The sequence below is a fragment of the Monopterus albus genome, unplaced genomic scaffold (genome assembly GCF_001952655.1).
Source record: "Monopterus albus unplaced genomic scaffold, M_albus_1.0 scaffold220.1, whole genome shotgun sequence".
NCBI lineage: Eukaryota > Metazoa > Chordata > Actinopteri > Synbranchiformes > Synbranchidae > Monopterus > Monopterus albus.
The window spans coordinates 471,588-486,908 of record NW_018128100.1 but is presented as its reverse complement, the minus strand read 5'-3'; the positions used below and the strand labels follow the sequence as shown (position 1 = coordinate 486,908).

At 43.4% G+C, this 15,321-nt stretch overlaps 1 protein-coding gene and 1 long non-coding RNA gene across 2 annotated transcripts in view; one reads left to right on the top strand and one right to left on the bottom strand.

The window, feature by feature from the left end:
• Positions 1-10,441, top strand: part of LOC109971312 (uncharacterized) — a 21,164-nt gene extending 10,723 nt beyond the window's left edge. The window contains exons 2-4 of the long non-coding RNA XR_002276532.1: positions 7,573-7,661; positions 7,861-7,894; positions 10,355-10,441. This is a non-coding gene — a long non-coding RNA (uncharacterized LOC109971312). The remainder of the gene's footprint in view (positions 1-7,572; positions 7,662-7,860; positions 7,895-10,354) is intronic.
• Positions 5,905-15,321, bottom strand: part of col12a1b (collagen, type XII, alpha 1b) — a 112,728-nt gene continuing 103,311 nt past the window's right edge. Inside the window, exons 61-70 of the mRNA XM_020619462.1 lie at positions 14,968-15,063; positions 13,770-13,823; positions 12,129-12,182; positions 11,987-12,040; positions 11,625-11,696; positions 11,508-11,543; positions 10,707-10,773; positions 10,417-10,602; positions 9,800-9,868; positions 5,905-6,083 (exon numbers count right to left, since the gene is read on the bottom strand). Of these exons, the coding sequence (XP_020475118.1) occupies positions 5,905-6,083; positions 9,800-9,868; positions 10,417-10,602; positions 10,707-10,773; positions 11,508-11,543; positions 11,625-11,696; positions 11,987-12,040; positions 12,129-12,182; positions 13,770-13,823; positions 14,968-15,063 (867 nt within the window). The remainder of the gene's footprint in view (positions 6,084-9,799; positions 9,869-10,416; positions 10,603-10,706; positions 10,774-11,507; positions 11,544-11,624; positions 11,697-11,986; positions 12,041-12,128; positions 12,183-13,769; positions 13,824-14,967; positions 15,064-15,321) is intronic.

The window sequence follows — 15,321 nt, the reverse complement described above, 5'->3', positions numbered from 1 at the left end:
ACTTTAAAAAAAAAAATCTTTATTTAAGGATCTGTATGTGGCCTTGCACACTTCATCTGATCCCTGTAGTTTCCAGAGGCCCCTACATTTGGCCCTAAAACTGCTCACTGGCCTAGATGCTCTTCTAGTTAATACAGGTGTGTGAGTTGTTCCCACATGTCCCTCTGTTTGGCAAGAGTTGCCTGTCTGACTGGGCCAGGTGACTCTCTAGTCGGCCCAAGTGTCCATCTGCTTCATCAAAATGTCCCTCAAGTTGCCTTAGTGTCTTTGTGATTGGCTGGAGTGTCCTACAAGTCAAACTTGAGTCTACCAGCCTGTCCAAGTGCTGCCCTAGTCGGTGCAAATGCTGTTGTAGTTAGAGGTCACCTGTGGTCAGCCCGTGTGCCTCCTGTATCAAACTGCTCATCCTGAGTGGAGATCTCGTCAGCCTGGGTTAGACTACACGTTGGTACGCGACAGATTGCAGCCTGACGTCGTTTGTGACATGGAGTTGCCAGGGACCAGGAGCAGAGTGTGTGTGATACTGGTGGCTTGTGTTGGGGTAAGCATAGAAAGGGGAGGTGGGAACTGTCTGTTGGACGCACGAAGAGCGCAGCAGCCTTTATGGTCTCTCCTTCACCGAGAACTTGAGGAAGCAGTTAAAAATAAATGTTTTAAGCCAGTAGTAAAACTGAAAACTAGCTGGGCCCTGATAGGGTAGCTGCTTCACACAGCTGACTGTCAGTCACTATGCTAACGTTGGCTGTATCACTGTGATATTTAATGAACACGGTTTAGTCCAGTAAGCCAAGAACGTGACCAGAAGAGCGGGCTGTGCTCCTGTTGGTCAGCGTTGGCCTACCATGTTAAAAACGTTTAAAAAAAATTCTGACTTGCTAGACTTTGTGTCAGGATGTTGTGAGGCGTCCCAGACGCAGCATCGGTTGTTGTTTACTATGACACACTATACATATAAAATGATTGATTGTTGTGTCTGACGCCTGTTGTGTTGGGCTGTTATCGGGCTTAAACTGTGTGGTCTGAACCGGGCCCGGGTGTTTTCAACTGCCCGAGCACCCCTGCACTCGATCACGATGCCCATCTAGTCACCCCAAGTGCCCCTTTTAAGTCTAAGTCCCCCCACCCTCCCCACCCAGGTGCCCATCTGGTCAGTCCAGTCAGGCTTATTGTTAAAAAAGAACCTCTCTGTATTTGTTCTTATGATGAACTGAGACACAAAAAACTAGAGAGATGTGAAATTTTCAGTAGTTTTATTGAAAAATGCCTCTTCTGTTTCAGAAATAAATAAGAAAATAAGGCTGTGGAATTCACAATCTGCAGTTCAAACATGAAGCAGCAACACCATTTCCACAGTCTTGCACGCAGGTTTCAACTGCATCCGATACTGAGAGAATGACAACCGTATTCTGGTTAAAACAAAATAAAATGGAACAAATGAACGTGTACTAAATATACACCACAGACATGCAATTCCACCTTTGGTAAAATTAGCTGTGAGGAAATAAAAGCAAACTGATAAATATCAAGTCTAGAGATACACAATGAAAGCTGTGTCTAACTGCAGTAATGAAACCAAACCTGCACTGAGACGAGACTGGATGAGCAGGGTTATATGTAATGTACTGGACGAACCAGTCTGTGATTCTGTGACCATCGCTAGCTCTGTCAACACTTGATGCAAATATGTTACAAGCAAAAGAAAAGTGGAGGAAAACCCTTAATGTTGGCCCAAAACTCCTTCCCTCTGTCCGAACCCATCACCTGCCACAAAAATGAATATTCACAAACATTTTAAGGCATTTAAAGGTATCGTCCAATAAAGCTGGGGTGTCAAACCCCATTTTCCTTTCTCTTATTGTTTGTACATGATTCCAAGAATAAACACAGGGTGAACAAGGACAAAGCAAAAGAAATTGGCTTGTCTTAGGATGTTTGCCTGTTGGGTGCCTTTCTTGATAGTGATCTCTTTCGACGCTGGTTTTCTGGCACCTCTTCCTCCTCTGGGACTGGGACTACTGGGGTGTCGGGTTCAGGAGGGAATTGGCCTGCTCGGAGATAGTGTTTGGGCCAGTTGATCATGAGTGTTTTTTTTCCTCAGTTTGTGTCAGCATGCACACAAAGTCCTGGTTGTAATGTAGTTTTTCTACCTGCTACAGATGCTAACTATCAGGGGTGTGTCCACAGAATCTAGCGATTGGATTCTGCTAAGTTTTCTCGTTTGATAAACAGACCTGCAGCAGCTCTGCTAATCAATCTGGTCGTTTAATTAGCACAGAAACACCAAACATTCCATGGATTTGTTCCTACTCCTACTTTTAGACCAAATGACTAATTGATAAATTGCAATATAATCAGCAGATAATGAAAAAATCATTAGGAGTAACTTCACTTGATTTGTAGGCCACACGGAAGTCATTATTTTCTAGACACAATCTTTTTACATGATTTGTTCTGCCAACAAACACAACAAAAACAGACATAGCCTTGTATGGTTAAGTTATGCTCTGGTCCTTGATTATCGTAACTGCTTCTGCACTGTACTGTTTTATGATGCCACTGTCACGCACGTTAACCAGCACTTGGATTCGATGAGGGAAAGTGTGATTTTATGCTCCGTTCACTTCAAATGGGATTTGTTGCTGGCGCTGCCTGGTTGCCACATCTTTTCCCCATGATATGAAAAGTTTTTCTATGACCGGTTTATTTAGGTAAATGTTCATAGGAGCTGGTTCCCTCTGGGATCCAGTTTGTGATCAGTAAGACCGTAAGATGTGTTGTTGTGTTAGGAAGACGTTAAAGACCTATTTGTGTGTCCTGCTCTTTTGTTGACAACATTTTGTTGGCATGCTTTCCACTTTTATCTGTGGATGAATGTCACTTTTACCAGTTCAACATCACCAGGGCAGAGCTGTAGCAAATGAGCTTGAACCCTGTTTTGGCTCTGATTCTCTGTTTTTAATGAGTCACCACGGTCACACATGATCTTCATCAGCACATGGAGCTGGACTAGTTGTTACAGAATTGTACGTGTTGACTAACGGAGTCATTTTGAAAGGGCTCAGGAAAAAAAAAGTGAATTTTTCAGTTCTGTGAAAACCAGGGAATCTCCATGTGCTGATGAAGATTGTGTGGTGCTTGAAAGTTTGACAATAGCAACTGAATTTTTATTAATGGGGGGGGGGATTCTGCTAAGTTTTCTCGTTTGATAAACAGACCTGCAGCAGCTCTGCTAATCAATCTGGTCGTTTAATTAGCACAGAAACACCAAACATTCCATGGATTTGTTCCTACTCCTACTTTTAGACCAAATGACTAATTGATAAATTGCAATATAATCAGCAGATAATGAAAAAATCATTAGGAGTAACTTCACTTGATTTGTAGGCCACACGGAAGTCATTATTTTCTAGACACAATCTTTTTACATGATTTGTTCTGCCAACAAACACAACAAAAACAGACATAGCCTTGTATGGTTAAGTTATGCTCTGGTCCTTGATTATCGTAACTGCTTCTGCACTGTACTGTTTTATGATGCCACTGTCACGCACGTTAACCAGCACTTGGATTCGATGAGGGAAAGTGTGATTTTATGCTCCGTTCACTTCAAATGGGATTTGTTGCTGGCGCTGCCTGGTTGCCACATCTTTTCCCCATGATATGAAAAGTTTTTCTATGACCGGTTTATTTAGGTAAATGTTCATAGGAGCTGGTTCCCTCTGGGATCCAGTTTGTGATCAGTAAGACCGTAAGATGTGTTGTTGTGTTAGGAAGACGTTAAAGACCTATTTGTGTGTCCTGCTCTTTTGTTGACAACATTTTGTTGGCATGCTTTCCACTTTTATCTGTGGATGAATGTCACTTTTACCAGTTCAACATCACCAGGGCAGAGCTGTAGCAAATGAGCTTGAACCCTGTTTTGGCTCTGATTCTCTGTTTTTAATGAGTCACCACGGTCACACATGATCTTCATCAGCACATGGAGCTGGACTAGTTGTTACAGAATTGTACGTGTTGACTAACGGAGTCATTTTGAAAGGGCTCAGGAAAAAAAAAGTGAATTTTTCAGTTCTGTGAAAACCAGGGAATCTCCATGTGCTGATGAAGATTGTGTGGTGCTTGAAAGTTTGACAATAGCAACTGAATTTTTATTAATTTTTTAAAAACAAACAATTAATTAAACAGTTCTTTCAAACCTGGCTTTAAAGTTGGACCTTTTGATGGAGTTTCTTCTGGCCAGAATCTTGTTAGGTGGTGGGTCCCCTCAGACCCCCCTGGACACACCCCTGGTAAACACTGCTGTGCATTCATCTTTTCTTTTCTCATTAGCAGTTCAGGGTTTGACTACAGGCAGGTGACTTAATCTCTCATTCATTTACAAAATAAAACATTGTGACATAAAAATCAAGTTCTTCTACCACCAGCCTGGAGAAACTTGTTTGGGATTGTATTGTTAGTATTTTATAACCTCCAGGTACAGTGTCGCTGGTTTGGGGAGGAAAGTCAAATAAAACCAAACACAGGAAAAGTTAGACTTTGGGTTTTTGTATAAGTGTCAAATCCCAACCTGCAGGGTCACATGTGCAGGAGTGATTCACTTTGGCCCTGAGCAGGAAAGGAACAATAAGAGGTGGTGTTTGCATTCAGCAAGCAGCAGGTTGGTTGTTGTTTGCAAGGCACAAGCTTTAAAACTACAGATGTTAAAACTACATGGACTTGATTCAAACATCATTTACAAGGCACAAATTAGTTTGTTTACATGTCACCTTGAGACAGATGCTGTTAACAGAGTTGTTGCTGCTGTGGTAGATGCACTCGTTTCCGCCTTTGTTAGTATGTTTGGGTTGTTTGTTGTTTGGTGCATGCTCCTCCACTGAACACAAAGTTGGTGCCATCACCGCCGCTGCTGCAGGTGGTGGTTTGTTCTACTGGCTGTAAGTTGATGTTAGTACTGGGTCCCTCTTTGTTGTTGTTGTTTGTCAGCACAGTTTGTGTTAATGGTTTCCCTTGGCTGCTATCCTGTAAACAGCTCTAGAGCATGTGAGCAAGTGTTTCAGTTGAGTTTTGTGTTTTTCTGGAAGTCAGTGAAAGCAGCACAGGCACGTGAAAGTATACTATGGTGAACCTGAAACAGGCCAGATAGGAGGGACAGTGTCAGGTAGAAGACAGAGAATACACAACTTTAAAGTTCTTCTAATGATTAGTGACTACCAGTTACAAGACTGAGTCTAGACGTGCACCAGTCCTCTTAGATTAGGAGAAATACACGTGTCAACTGTCTGACCCAGAGTCTGGTGAGAAAAGATGATTAGGCCACCTTCACATCACAGCTGACGTTTCTATTCAGTCAGTTTTGATTTGTGGGGAAAAACAAAAACAGGGAAAGTCACTGGCGTTATCCTCTAAATCGGAGAGTGCTTGATCACTTTGCTTATGAATTGGTAGCAACATGTGATACCTAGCCCTACAGTGGCTGCCTGCTGCAGCTCGTGGAGGACTCAGACTAGCTACAACATGTCGGTCAGCCTCGGAGCTGTTAGAAGGTTCACATTTCCTGGTTTGAAGGCGCGGCCAGGATTTGAGCTAAGCTGCGATAATCACAATTTTTTTTTGACTCTGGGGAAGATGTGAAACGTGTATCTCCCAAAATGTTGAACTGTTCCTGTTCATCTCTGTTTGCACTTTCATCCACCGGTTGACAGGAATCACTGACACTGATAGGCAACACCACAGACTGTATATGAAGATGGACATGGCGGGCTACAGTAAAGGCCATAAACTCCCCCCTCCCGCAAAATTCAATGAATTTTGAATTCATTTAGTAGCAGCAAATGGTGATGCATCATCCATCTTTATGTACAGTTTGTGTTATGCTTGTGAGGTCCAGCTAAGTCCCCGTTCTCACTACGTACCTGCGTATCCTTGCCCGTTGTAAGGGATACCGACACACTGAGAAGAGTCGCAGTATCCAGGAGGCCCAGGAGGCCCACGGACTCCAGCGTAGCCTGGACGTCCAGGGGGGCCGCGGGCCCCAGTGGAGCCTGGAGGGCCTGGAGGTCCTGTTCTGCTCTGTCCTGGTGGACCTGGTGGGAAACAGGAGAACCAGTTTAGACCAGTAGCACATCATAGGGATGTTCCAGCAGAATTAACTTCGGGGTTTGGTAATGGCTGAAAATGTAGGTACTGATTTTGTTGTAGTTGCAGTTTAGTATTGTTGCACTATAGTTTGTCTTTGTGTGGATAGTCGGTTTTTAAGTGCAGGCATGTTGTGACGCGATCTCTTCTCAGGGATAAATCAGTCTGATTTGGCTCAATAGTTTCACAGGCGTTCTTATTGGAGGTTGGCTGGTGCCACCCCCTTGGCCCCTTATTCCTTAACTGCTGAGAATCAGTGTGTGACTTTAAAAACTGAAAATACCACTTGTGTTCACATTAGTATTTGATGTACACCATCAGCTAACCCCAGTCTGGTCCCAGGTCAGGTTGGAGCTCAGGAGCATTTTACAGCTACAATAGTTCATTCTTTTAAATCCCCCATCACATCTTAGGTTTCAAACCTTTCAGGTAATAAAATATATCAATAACTTGATAAATTCTGCCAAAGTAGATGATGTGTATCAAGGCTGACAGCTAAAACTATTAGTTGATGAAATTAATCAACTACTTTGCTGATCGATCAACTTGACGGAGTGACGATTCAGCAGAAGTGCGAACAACTGACTGGCTTAGACATGAAACTTGGCATCTTTGCATGTTGGACTTCATATTTAACCGCTGAACTTAAGTTTGACATCCAGAGACCCAAATCTCTTGTTTTGCCAGATACATAACATTTTAGCTAAAAAAACAAAAGCCAATAATTTCCCTGGACTCGTACTTGAATCAAACAGTTGATTGACAGAAAAAAGCATCTTTAAAATACCAAAGACATGTCGGCTCATCACTCGTGTTCAGTTAAACTAGGATTTTCACTCTTTTCTGACACGTTATAAAGAAAAATCAAGTAACTGACACCATAACCACTGGCTGTAGCCCTGTATGTTACAGCACCAACTTGGTCCAGGGCCCAAAGTAAAGAAGTGTTGAGAGGAGGCAGGAACTGGGTCTTTGGCTTATTGAGAGTAATGAAGCCTCCAAGATGAAATAATCCAAGTGTGACTTGTCGAGTGTGAGGAGCATTAACGAAGCAGGCTTACTGTGAAATGACAGATGGTGAGAACCACTGTTGGCTGCTGTGTGTCTAGGATCGTGTTTGGATTGTTATTTCTGATGGAGTCGAATGTTATACTTTTGTAAAGACCCAGGGCGGTGTGTTGTCTGATGTCTGAACCAAACAGATGACTGTGGCTCAGGATCGTCGCCACACGCCAGTTCCATATGGGAAAGTAGTTGAGCTGCTGACAGTTGTGACCTTTGGAACATTGGAAACTAAAGTGAGAAGAAAAGGAAGAATCGGGATCTGCTGTTTGTTCTTCCCTCTGCACTGCATCTACACGCACAAAGCCTGCAAGGTCTCCTCAGTTTTCACCACATTCGCTGCAGAAAACTGATTTGTCTTTCTTATCCTCTCAGGGTTGTGAGCTCGAGGCGTTGGACGATGCTTGGACGACCAGGGGCTTTACCACATCAGTCTGCAGAGTTTTGACATCTTAAGCTGAAAGGTGCGTTCTTGTTACGTTTCTGTTGAAACAAACTGCACTGGGCCCTAAGGTCTCATTTCTGATGGGCGTAATAAATGTTTAGAGCGATTCTATAATGGCAGTACAAACGAGGAGAGAAGAAAGTGACTGTATGTGGTTCTAGTTTTGCTGCAGTTTCCACAGTAAACATGTTGCTGATGGCTAACCTTTTCATCTACAGCAAAGACGCAGAAAACGAGCAGCTGGTTTTACAGGTAAGAGTCCCCTGAATCACACACACGTATACACCAGCAGTGAACAAACAGAAGGAGCAATAACAGTGCTAACATGTTTCTACTGTTTGGGCCACTAATCACATTCATATCAGGCAGGTAAACGTCTGCTCTGTTGATTAATTAGCAGCTATTTTCATAATGGGTTCATATAGTCAGTCATTATTGAGCAAACACACTAAATACAGTGGCAAGAAAAAGAATGTGAACCTTTTGGAATTTCATGGTTTTCTGCATTTTGTCATAAAATGTGATCTGATCTTCATCTAAGTCAAGAGTACTGACAAATATCATGAGCCTAAAATAACACAAAATAAATTCTGATCTTTCATGTCTTTATTGAGAACAACCATAAAAACCTCATAGTGCTAGTGGAAAAAGTAAGTGAACCCTTAAATGGAGTCAGGTGTTAGTATACCTGGGGTCTTGTTAAGAAAATGAGTTTGGCGGTGTGGACTAGAGCTACTTTGATAAAAACCACTCAAACCTTTTGAGTTTGCTCCACACAAGAGGCCCTGTGGCTACTCTACCAAGAAGTGGGCGCCCAGTCAAAATGACTCCAAGAGCACAACGAAGACTCATCACTGAGGTAAAGAAACAACCCTGAGTGACAGCCAAAGATTTGAAGGCATCATTGGACCTGGATAACATCGATGTTCATGAGTCTACAGTATCAGGTGTATCAAAAAATTCTTCAGGATAATATGAGAATGTCTGTACATCAGCTGAAACACCGTAGAAGTTGGGTGACGCAACAGGACAATGACCCAAAACACTGAAGCAAGTCCACAACAGAACGGCTTCAGAAAAACAAAATCCACCTTTTGGAGCGGCCACGTCAGAGCCCAGACCTCATCCCAATAGAGATGCTATGGAATGACTTGAAGAGAGCCACACATGGGCGTAGTCCAAAGATATGACGGAGCTAAAGCAGTTCTGCAGGAAGAATGGGCTAAAATTCCTCCTGAATGATGTGCAGGTCTAATCAGCAGCTACAGGAAGTGCCTGGTTGAGGTTATTGCTGCCAGGGGGGGGTCAACCAGTTATTAATTCCAGGGGTTCACTTACTTTTTCCACTACTGTTTTGAATGTTGAATGTCTTCAATAAAGACATGAAAGATCATAATTTTTTGTTATATTAGGCACATTATATGTGTCAGTACTCTCGACTTAGATGAAGATCAGATCACATTTCATGACAAATTAATGCAGAAAACCATGAAATTCTAGAAGGTTTACATCCATTTTCTTGCCACTGTACTCTGTTGTCAGTCTGGTCTACCAGTGAACCCTCCTCCATGAAGGTGGCGATGTTCAGTCTGTTGGGATCCCTGTGGAGGCAGCAGTTGGTGCTGCTGTTCAGTGTTTTACAGGGGTTTGTTATTTATCCTTGGTTGGACAAAATAATAGAAACACTTGTCAGTATAAAACATTACAACAGCAGCACAAACCACGGCCTCCACAATGATCAACTCCGTGAAGAGATTGAACATCACCACCTTCATGAAGGAGGGTTCACTGCAGGACTGGTGGATTAGACTGATGTTAAAAATGTGAATAATCACTAACTGGATAGAATATATAACGTTATTATCAAGGTCACCTGTAAACACAGATTTGTATCTTAATCCATACACACTGTACAGACAGGCCTGGGTCAGCCAGGTCTTGAACCTGGAGCCTTATTGCTCTGAGGCAACAGCACTAACCACTGTGCTATCAGCAAGCTTGGTTTTCTAACATAGAGGTTCATTTTCAGACTTGCAAATGTAATGTCACAAGCTGGGGGGGGAGAATAAGTTTTTAACTTAAAAAAAAAAAGTATATTGTTTCTAAGTGACTGGCGTTAACACTAGGACCTGTGACCTGAGGATCACTGTGACATACCTGGAGGCCCTTGTGGTCCTTTGGCTCCCACTCCTGATGGTCCTCGGTCACCTTTCTGTCCTGCTGGACCTGGAGGAGACAGGCAGGGGTCATTGGTCACAACATTCCTGTAGGTATGATCAAATGAAGTACAGGACAAATGTAGGATTTAACGTCAGGGACTTTTCTAGCAACACTAAGTGCATCCAGCTGGTTCTTTGGGAGAATGTGCTTTATGTTGCTCCATTTAGTTAAGTAAACTGCCGTGAGTCCTGGTCCATCTTTCCTTTCAGTGGCTTTGGAGCACTCTGTCTTAACTGTGTTACATGGAGCTTTATTGTCTCCATCTTGTGCATTTTTGTCCAGCCTTTGTTTAAGTAATGAGACAGAATCAGTTCAGACTTGAGCAGATCCCTAACAGCGAGTAGACGGCATCATGTTACTCAGTCCACAGTGAAAACCAGACATTTCTGATCAAGCCAGGCCTCATTAGCATCTTGTAATGGTTTTGTGCTCGTTAAATAAACCTAGCAGTGTAAATCATCACTGTGTTGCCTTTTGTGTTCCCATTTTTAGAAACTGCTGCTGATGCTGTGCACACCCTCCCCTCCTCCTGCTACAGACTGATAGGGTCCTACCTCTCTCCCCCTGTGGGCCGGGTGAACCTGGACTTCCAGGGAAACCATTCCTTCCTGTGGAGCCCGGTTCTCCGCGGGGTCCCTGATTGCCGGGTGTTCCGGGAGGCCCCGGGGGCCCTGGGTTATTGTTGCGAGACATGCCATTGGGGATCTGGTTCAGTAACGAGCTGACACGACTCATTTGGGCTGCAACAGCAGAGGAGAAAAGTTAGAAATGTTAGAATAAGCCAGACAGCAGGTGGTGGACTCACTGGATCCTGAAAGACCAGAGGGACTTGGGGTCCACTTACAGTTTACTAGCTGTTCACAAACTTGTCTGGCGATGGATCGCATCATGTTCTGAGGAGCAAAGTCGCCCTGGGGACAAGGACGAACGGCTTAATACAAATACACATGAATGATGTTTTACCAGGTGTCTCTTGAACGTGCTGCCTAAGCTGTATTAAAACCGCTTTTCACTTAAAATGAGAGCGTGCTGCAGCTCTTCTTGTTTTGATTAGCTCTGTGGTGCCGTTTGATTCTCTGCTAATCTGTCCTCAGGTTTTACAGTAAATTACATTTATGGATCTGTATTTAGACCAATGGAACTTGAGTTGTGAACTACATTTCCCATGTGTACTTGTGTGAAAAATCACAGGTTTGCCCTTATCTGATGTAGTTACCAGCTCCAACATTGTGTCAAACATCTATCCCAATGGTCTAAGCAGCTGTATTTGACCCAAGTTGAGTTGCTGAGACTCCTTTTCTTTAAAAGTTCTGCAGTTTTACGCTGCGAAACCTTCAAATCCACCAAGAAAACACTGTCCCAACCACTTGTTTAGCTCAACACAGAGTCCCACAATCATAATTTCTTAAATTAAATGCTCACAATCTGCACATGAGTCTTGTTTCAAGACCTCAAGACTCGTTTGACGAAGAGTTCTGTAAGGAAACTACAAGAGGAACAATTGGAAAGCTTTTTTGTTTGTTTGTTTAACTAAAGGATTTTTCCAGTTGCTTAGTTCTTCACATAATTTCTCCCTCTTCTCAAACTTGTCATGTGAAGTTTCTAAAATGTTCAAAACATAAAAAAACAAATCTGGTTTACTCACTCTCTCCCCCTTGTCTCCTTTGGGACCGACACCACCCTAAAACCAGAAACAAAAATCAGTTAAACTCAGATGCTGTGGCTGTATGTACAAAGCTGCCACGACAGTGAGGAAACTCACAGGAGGACCAGAGTTTCCAGGATTTCCAGGTTTTCCTGCAGGACCTGCTATTCCAGGAGATCCTGGAGGTCCCTGCAAGGAAACGGAGAGAAACATGAAAGATCAGAAAACAGCAGCAGCAGCTCAGGAGAAAGCAAGTTTGGATGTAATTATCACAGTAACCTCTAAAAAGCTTCTTATGGAAATATTCCCCAAATTAATCTTGGAAAAGTTTAGTTAATGAGTGTTGTGATAAAGTTTGAGTTCAACATCAGCTTCTTAAATATGGGTGGAGAAATTTAAGGAGTCCTTTTTGTCGACTGAGCTGCCGACAGTGCAGTCAGCAGCTCCCAGGGCACAAGAATCAAACCATGAGGTCTCACCATGGGGCCTGCGGGGCCTCTGGGTCCAGCCGGTCCATCCTTTCCTTGAGGGCCCTGGAATGAAAAGAGCAGGGCTTAAAATACTGAATTGTTCATGATCATGTGTAAAGGCTTCGGAGAGCGCGGCCGTGTGTGTGCTCACCCTCACTCCAGCTGGTCCGATCGGGCCAACGTTACCGGGAGGACCAGGTAAACCCTGCAAACATAGGAAAACAGCTCAGATCCAACACGTGACCTCCTGTTCCCCACTTTTCTGTTTCAGTGCCGGACTTCTGCGTGTCAGACAGTAAATCTCCATTTCAGCACTAATTTGCTCAGAAACCCTGCTCCCTATTTTTATTATGAATCCTCTTTGATGCCTTGGCCTGAGATTTACAGGGACTATAATATATCCCAGATCCATTTTATTGGCCTTTAAAAAGCAGAGCCCACATGGTCTGCAAGTCATTAAATGGATGCTGCTATAGTATCTGCTCCAACACGGTCACCTGCAGCCTGCCTGCTCCAACACATGGAGGCAGACTCCACGTTTGATTTAAAGGAGAAGCTGATTAATATGTGCGACTCACACTGCTGCATGAGGACAAGGAGGAGCAGGGCCTGATGAATGCTGTGTCACAGGTTTGATCCCGATTAACTGTCACGAAGCTTCGAGGATTAGTCAGTTAATCAACTAGACTGCTCAACATTCATTGGCAACTATTTTGATGACTGTTTAGTAATTTTCCAGCACGATCACCACAGGCTCACTAATTTCTGTTTTTCAGTTATTAATGTTAAACTGAAATAAGACGAGGTGGCTCCTGAATCGTACCTGGCCAGTTTCTTCTGTTTCAGTCAAAAATATGTTTTGATATTTGACTGTGTCCCGTTTCCTGGTCACAACAATGTGTGTGTGTGCCAGTTTCTTTGAGCTCAAATGAAAACGTTGAGGTGTGAATGTACAAACACGATTTGTAACATCACATATATTCCGGAGGCAAACCAAACGAAGGGATTCTGTCACGAAAACCTCCATGGGTTGACACAGGAGCGATTTAAAGGAGCCCGATGTCCAAAGAGGAATCACTGGAGGAAACTGCATTTAGGGATGAGCTCAGCTGCAGTCTGACCTTTAACCTCTGCTGGAGACCAGCCAGTCAGTTTTATTCACCTTTCTTTAAAGATGACATTCTCACTTTAATCACTTTGTGTTCTAGGAAACCTTCAGTATTTCTGTCTATAAGAAAAAGTCTTAACATGTTTTCCCTGACCAGCTTCTCTGAGTGATGCCTTAGTATTCAGGAATAAACCACTGGTACAAGAGAAAAGCTTCGACTTCCACTCTCACCAACCTTTTCCCTGGAGAAATCAACACTACCTGATATTCATTACTGTACCTGTCACAAAGGCAGACAGATCCTGTTCAGGGCCTTAGGCTGAATCAAGCTTCTTCACTGACCCTGTTCTTTACCTTCACGCCAACATTGGCTTTGTGTCATCACACTTGGTCTATCCAAGATAAAACAGTTTAGATTAAGAAAAGGATGTAGCTGCTGACTGTGGGCCAACACTTCAGCAGCACCGTTAATCAAGGTGCAATGTTCTTGGCTCCTTTCTACAAGTTTAATTTCAAAGTAATACTCAGAAGGCTGCCGCTGAGTCGTCCTCCCTCTTTACTGTCTGAACCCTCCCAGCTGGAAAATGTCTGTGTGGCCCGACACCAGTCAAACTGTGAATTATCTCTGTTTCCTGTTTAGGATCCAAAACCCTATTTTTTTTAAAAAGCTTCCGCTGCACTTACTTTCTGTCCAGGTAAGCCTGAGTCACCGGGGTCTCCCTTTGGTCCAGGGCGGCCCTGAGGGTAGAAAACAAGGACACAGTGTATGAACGCTGTGACAGGCATGAGCAGCTCAGTCTGATGTTCTACCGGCGCCTTGTCCAAGATAAAGATAAACCAAGTTTCATCTTCTAATCTACAGGGTTACAGCAGTATGCAGTGGTGTACAAATGGATTGTTATCGTACCGTGAACATTAGCTTATTACCAGTCGTTGTCCAAATTTGTTTCCCCGTTAAAACCGTTTCCAGTAGTGTCCCCCTCGGCAGTTATGCTTAGGTTCAGGTTAGGGGAAACATCCTGACAGATTTTGACACAAGACTGATATTGAAGAAAAATGCAACACGTGCACATCTCCTTTCCTTCCCATCTGCCCATCAGACTCTGCAGAGTGCCACGCACACATGCAGCGGACAAATGGCAGAGAGGAGGCTGATATCAACAATCTCCACCCCCTGAAAAGGCAGTTAAAGTCAGCGATGTGGGATTACTCTGGATATCCCAGAATGAACAACATCCGCTGTGCAGATCAAAGTGTCTGTCCCATTGATAACTTTAATCACTAATGAAAAGACGTGTGGACACTTAAACACTGGTCACACCTACCGTGAATTACCATTGTGACAGCGTTTCACACTACTGTCAGTCAATGGAGAAAATAATCACCACAGCTACAGGACTCAAATCCTTTTCATGATAATACAGTTTTTCGATGCATCTACATCTAGTAGAGTACAGTGAGGCTTTAGTAGTTTAAGAACAGGATGCGACTACGTCCTCCTGAGACGGTTATTGTGCATTTAAAGTCTCATATGTCGTACGTGATTTCTGCTGGGGACAGACAAAAATCCTCCACACATTAAGAACAAAGGGTCAAAAATATTCACGTCTATGTTACAACAATACAAAGATTCAGGCAGTTCGTCCTCAGTGGAGACAAAACCTGGAACATTTCTGTTTAATCTCATCCAAACTGATTTACTAACATTCAGTGATACTGAGGTTCCAGCTCTTTGTCTCAGACATGAAGGAATGTGCGTCTCTGCCACAGATCCTCCCCAGCCTGTAAATTCCCTTCATAATAAATCCCTGCTCATGGATTTATGTGTAGTTGCTAAAGGTGTGTTGGCTGTGGCTCACAGTGGGAGCGTTAGGAGACTTACAGCCTCTCCTGAAATTGACAGCCCGCTGGGTCCTTGAGGGCCGGGCAGACCCATGGGCCCCGGTGGTCCGTCTTCTCCCCGTGGGCCGACCGGTCCCTGTGAACACAGAAGGAAGGACAAGAAATATTTAAACACAGGAGGTATTTGTTGTTATCTGCTGATATCTGATATATATCTGATATTAATAGCAAAGAATATATCGATATTGGAAAGGGTGAGATATATTTTGGACGGGAAAGCACTACGCATTTTGTATTCTTCATTGATTTTACAGAGTATGGTGTTGAAAACTGGGGAAACACATACAAAAGCTCACTTCAACCATTGTATATATTACAAAAAAGAGCGATAAGA